Source organism: Erigeron canadensis, chromosome 5 (assembly GCF_010389155.1).
Source record: "Erigeron canadensis isolate Cc75 chromosome 5, C_canadensis_v1, whole genome shotgun sequence".
Classification (NCBI taxonomy): domain Eukaryota; kingdom Viridiplantae; phylum Streptophyta; class Magnoliopsida; order Asterales; family Asteraceae; genus Erigeron; species Erigeron canadensis.
The window spans coordinates 40,008,386-40,014,341 of NC_057765.1; the positions used below are offsets into that span (position 1 = coordinate 40,008,386).

Here is a 5,956-nt window from a genome sequence, read left to right on the forward strand (position 1 = left end):
GTGGGCTATCGATTGCTGCGTGTGGGCAATCATATGGGGTTAAAAAGTCGTTTTCCAACAATTAAATATACACAAAAATGGAATTTAAAACAAATAAATGACGTGGCCTAGTCCACGTATACAGTAACCAAAGAAGCTGACCGTTAGTTTTGACCTCTATGTCTGTCACCAGCTTCTTTTCGTCCTCATTTGTCGCCACAAATAACGTTCACATCCCCACCAATTTCTACAAAATTTTATATATCAACAAAAATATTTAATTTTTAGTACGAGTTTTACTAATGAATAAAGTCTATTAAAGATAATATATTAAATAAAATTAAGTTTTAATCCATATTAGTAAATACTTTTGAAATCATATTAGTTTGGTAAATAATTTTACCTACTACACCATTTTAGAAAAAACTCTTTATTTTAGATACTTAATAGGTTGATTAATAAAACCTTGATAAGTCATATTGTGACTTTTGTCAATAAAGATTACTGTATTTAAGGTCTTATTGTATGTCCCTTTGTTTATTTTAATAATTTTCCGAAATCATAAAATAACTTGCTAAATTAATTCTTTTAACTTGAAAAACATTCTTGTTATAAAAAGACAAGAAATACATACAAACTACTATTCTCTTGTTTTTACTTGCAGAATATAAAACAAGAAACTGGGAAACATTTATTGTTGTTGTATCTTTGTTTGTTTATTGGTGAATCACCAATCCTGAATCATTCACAAGCTCTTGTTTCTAGATAAGCTTCAGTAGTGCTCCAACCAAAACACATACACAAAAAGTCTTTGTAGCTCTATTCATATGTTCTGAGCTTTCAAATTGCTACATTGAACTGGGTTTTCTTTATGGTGCAAAATTTTCTTGAATTTTGAGCTTGAAAATGTGTAATTGAAAAAGAGAAAAAGAAAAATGTTTAAGTCAGCAAGATGGAGGGGTGAAAAGAATAAGATCAAAGGTGTTTTCAAGTTGCACTTTCATGCAACTCAGGTAACAATGTAACATATATACTCGTACTATTTTTTGATCATATATACGAGTAGAATGCTTTTGACTAATATATATATATGCATGATGTTTGTATTTATATTGCAAATCTTTTGTTTCATGTAATATGTTTGTTGAATTAAACTAAGATAGATATATTTTTCAAGATTATGTTGTGAGGCCCGGAAGGAATTGCAAGTTTATAGGTAGTTATGATATTGACTCATTATACTGTTATACACACACAAATGACAAATGTGTAGAGAAAGTATAAAAAAGAGGATATTGATGGGTGTTATTTCCAACTGTTCATACTTATTGAATGTCAATTTTTTTATAATCTTAACATATACACATAAAGGAGATGTTTGTTCTGTGCTTGTTTAGTACTCGATAATGAAATATGATGCTAGAATCTGGAGCACCGAATTTAGTGGATAATTGTATCACAGTTTCAAGATGAACTCTGCACCGAATCTTTGTACTAGCGGCCAGTGGCCACAACCTACACATTCATGCTATGAGCAATACGTATCATACTATAATCCGTGTAGCGCGGCCTCTCAATGATTTCATGGCCTAATATGAAACCATGAAATGAGGTCTTATCTATCAAAAATGATACATAATAACACTCAACTTTGCTAAAGTATAGGTGCCCTTTTGGCTTACATACTCGACTCAAAAGTATAAAAGAGACCCTAAAGCTCAGGATTCTTTTTGGGTTCCAAATTGAACTTTTATATGTACAAGTACCCACAAAAGTGGAACCTTAGAACTTAGAAGTCAAGGGCCAAAAGCCCTCGCTTTACCGGTTTTACACATATGGTGCTGACTTGTAGGTGTGAAAGCGAAGGTGTGACTCTATTCGTTTATAGACATAATCCAAAAAAGAGTTCCTTGGTTAATAATTAGTTTTAGGAAGGACGCCTGTCACAAGTCATCCATTCATGTTCCGAACATTCAAATTGGAATTCCAACTAGTATTTAATTGTTTGTAAAATGATCCAGAAAAGCCATATGTTTCTGTTTAAGTTATTTTAAGGACTAAGATACATGCAGGGAAATAAGGTTTTTTTGTTGCAATTTATTTGGCTGCCAAATGCTTAGTACACACATCTGTTATATATACGCAGTTAGGGCAGTTGGGAGGCGATGCTTTGATCTTATCTGTAATTCCTGTCGACATTGGAAAACCGACAACAAGATTAGAAAAGGCTAAGGTTCGAGATGGAAGCTGTTATTGGGAAAAACCACTTTATGAAACTATGAAATTCTCCCAGGATCCAAAAACCGGAAAGGTTCATGAGAAAATCTATCGCTTTGTTGTCACAAAGGTACATATTTCTTCAAATCTATGCTGAGTATTACATTACTCTCATAAAAAGGTAAATTGATTTCACGGGCTATTGACATTTTGTAGGATTCATCAAGGTTTGGTGGTATTGGAGAAGTTTCAATTGATTTTGCAAATTATGCCGAGTCTGCAAAGCTCAATTCTTTATCCCTTCCTCTAAAGAATGCAAATTCTGAAGCTGTACTGCATGTTAGTCCTTTTTCCCTTACAAACTTTTGTTTAAGTAGATTTGTTGGATAAATGGTAATGGTTGCATATGCTGTTCGATTTAGGTATTGATTCAAAAGATGCAGGGTTCTTTTGATCAGAGGTAAATTATAAATTTCAGAAGGATTATAGTCTTCTATTCTTTTAACTTTGTCAAACTTTATACTTACACTACTACTAATTTATAGAGACTTTGATGAAATTGAGAATACAAGCCATCGTGATCAAAGCTTGTGGACACATTTTGACAACCGTAATTTAGAAGGAAGTATTGAAAGGAATCCTACCAAAGTAAGTCCTCATTTCACCTATCAAAAAATGCAGTTATTATATGATGTCTTGTTATTAGATTATCAATAGAACAGCAAGAGCAGTTTGAGAATGGGTCACTTTAGACCCCTTTACTGATGAATGGGTTGCTTTTGGTTACATTATATCTCCATCGGGTCACACAGTAATATGAAAAGGTAGCTTAAACGTAAATGGGTCAGATTTGGTTAAAATGGTTAATTCGGTGCAAAGTTGCCTATCCGATTATGAATAAACATTATCATTATTCATTAATCATATTTGACACACTAGATAATTATAAAAAAACTGAAAAGGTTTTGGACAGAAAGTGTTCTGGGTCAACCCAACCCATTTTAACCCGTACAAAAGGTAACCAGTTACACAACCCTTTTATATTGCACTTCTCCAATCATTAGCATAATAAAAATATTTCTTATCTAGCAGGATCATGGGATGGCAAATGGCATTAGCAGAGATCGCAGAGCATCCATTGGATCTGATAGCATGCTTTCGAGGTCTGATAGTGGTTCTGGGATGGATACCCCAAGCAAGCACGAACTCAAGAATAATAAACTGACTCATGAATCTTCATTGACTAGAGATAGATCATTGCGATGGGATTCGTCAAATGGTTCAGCTCCCAAATTAAGCACCGATGATTCTTCAGTAAGTACTTTAGGAGAAAATCCCGAAGAGGGTTCTTTGCAAGCTATAATCCAAAAGCTCCAAACTGAAGTGGTAGTCTTGACCAGGCAAGCCGATGTTTCACAGTTAGAATTGCAGACACTTCGTAAGCAAATCGTGAAAGAAATGAAAAAGAGTCAAGATCTTTCAAGAGAAGTCGCTACCCTTAAGGAGGAATGTGAAAGACTTAAGGAATGTCAATATTGTGCAGAAGAAGTCAAAGTCGAAGTTAAAGTCAATGATATGTTGTTGATAGATGAAGGTGATCCCTGGGTTCTACTTGAAGAACTGAGACAAGAACTAAGCCATGAGAAGGAATTGAGCTCCAATCTTCATCTACAGCTTCAGAAAATGCAAGAGGAAAAGTCAAACGCGATATGTTTGATTGATCAGCAATCACATATAGTTGATTCTAAACCTGAATCGGATGATGAGGAACAAAGGGAGTTGGAGGCCATTGTAAGAGAACATAGTGGTGCGAAAGAAACGTATATACTAGAGCAAAAGATAATACAACTTTACAATGAAATTGAGTTGTATAAAAGAGATAAAGACGAGCTTGAAATGCAAATGGAGCAAATTGCACTGGATTACGAGATTCTTAAGCAAGAAAACCACGATATGTCTTATAAACTTGAGCGTAGTCAACTTGAAGAACAGCTAAAGTTTCAGTACGAGTGTACAACCTCTTATGCCACTGTAGACGAACTTGAAACACAAATAGAGAGTTTAAAGAATGATCTTAAGTCAAAATCCAAAGAATTGTCAAAGTCAACTGTTGTTATAAAAGAACTCGAATCCCATATTAAGAATCTTGAAGAAGAATTGGATAATCAAGCTCATGAATATGAAGTCGATCTTGAAGAATTAATGTGTGCAAAAACCAAGCAAGAAAAAAGAGCCATTCAAGCAGAAGATAACTTAAGAAAGATGAGGTTGCAAAATGCTAATGCAGCCACAAGGCTTCAAGAGGAACTTAGAAGACTCTCCCAAAAAATGGCATCTACGTTTGAAGTTAACGAGAAGGCATCCATGAAAGCCATGGAGGAAGCTAATAAACTTCGTGTTGAAAAACAGGTTCTTGAGAATACCCTCGAAAAAGTGAAAAATGATTTAGAGCATCTTAGAGACTGTTTCCATAAAACAAAAGTTTTTCTTGAAAACCAATTAGCTCTCAAGTCAGAACAGCTGGGGAACATTAGGAAACAGATTGCAGATATAAGTGGTGAGCTTGAACTTCAAAAAGAAACAAGCAGAGCCGAAATTCAAAGGCTAAACATGCGGATTGAGAATCTTGAAAGTGAAAGATCTATGGAACTTGTTAGTGATAGCTCTGAAGACCTATTTCTGCATAAGGAGAAAGATCTTCAACTTGAAATTCGAGCGCTTGATACAAAATTGGATGTTCTTCTTTGAAAAACCGAGAATTCACATGCCTCGACACATGCAACTTCTGACTGAAAGCTAGAGGTGGCAAGATGGGTGGTTTTGTTAGCATGGAAATGGGTCAAAATGTTCTGGCTTAAATGGGTCTTTTTCTGATACGGGTCAAAACAAGATGGCTTGGTTGGGCTGCTTCACATACATTTGTTGGTCCATATTTTTGTAAATGACTAATATGTTAATTATGATTATAAATAACCATATTATTGTAAAAATCTTAATCCATTAATAAGATGTATTAGGAAGTTGTATTTTAAGCTAACTTAAAATCGTTTGACAAATTTCCTGTTATCTAATATGTTTATTTGAACCATATACTTTGATGGGATTTTCCTTTCTTTTTTGAACACAGTGCTTGTTTGTACTGATTACTTGTATACGATAGGTTAATATGTCAATAAACTAATGGTCTTGATGCTTTACGACTCATCGTCCATTTCATATAAGACACTTTATTGCAAGTTTTTATGTTTTTGAAATGTACTAGCATATATATAAGGTGGATCTAGGATTTTAATTCATGGGGGTAAACTGAATGAATACTAAAATGGGTCGGATAGATTGATTGGGTCACAAACGCATACATATTAAAAAAAAGTTCAATACTACAGTTAGAGAGTGGAAAAAATTGTTAAAATTCTATCTAACATTTCAAACTTCGAAAATTAGTAATTCAGTATCATCTACTAATATTTTACTTTCTTAAAATTTCAATTAGTAGAACAATACATACAGTATCAAGCTACCCAAGACCAACCATCAGCAATATATACAGAATCAATAAATTGGCATATCATTTTTAACCAAAAAGAAGAATAAAAAACTTAAATCATGAAATTCGTACCGATGTATCAGCAATTCAAGTAATTCAAATCTTATCTTAATACTATATAAATAAAGGTTTTCCAAGTCAGTTAATTTGCCTATGTGGCATAGTTTAGAATGTAAAGAACACCCTTAAATCCTACGTGGCATCCTCAAAAAC

At 33.7% G+C, this 5,956-nt stretch overlaps 1 protein-coding gene across 1 annotated transcript; it reads left to right on the forward strand.

Annotated features, from left to right (window-relative positions):
- The first annotated feature begins 656 nt into the window (after positions 1-656).
- On the forward strand, positions 657-5,286 carry LOC122600337 (probable DNA double-strand break repair Rad50 ATPase). The gene is made up of 6 exons (XM_043773045.1): positions 657-992; positions 2,126-2,326; positions 2,413-2,535; positions 2,619-2,656; positions 2,742-2,844; positions 3,289-5,286. The coding sequence occupies exons 1-6, from the start codon at positions 915-917 to the stop codon at positions 4,942-4,944; spliced, it is 2,199 nt and encodes a 732-aa protein (XP_043628980.1). The 5' UTR covers positions 657-914; the 3' UTR covers positions 4,945-5,286.
- Positions 5,287-5,956: the final 670 nt, after the last annotated feature.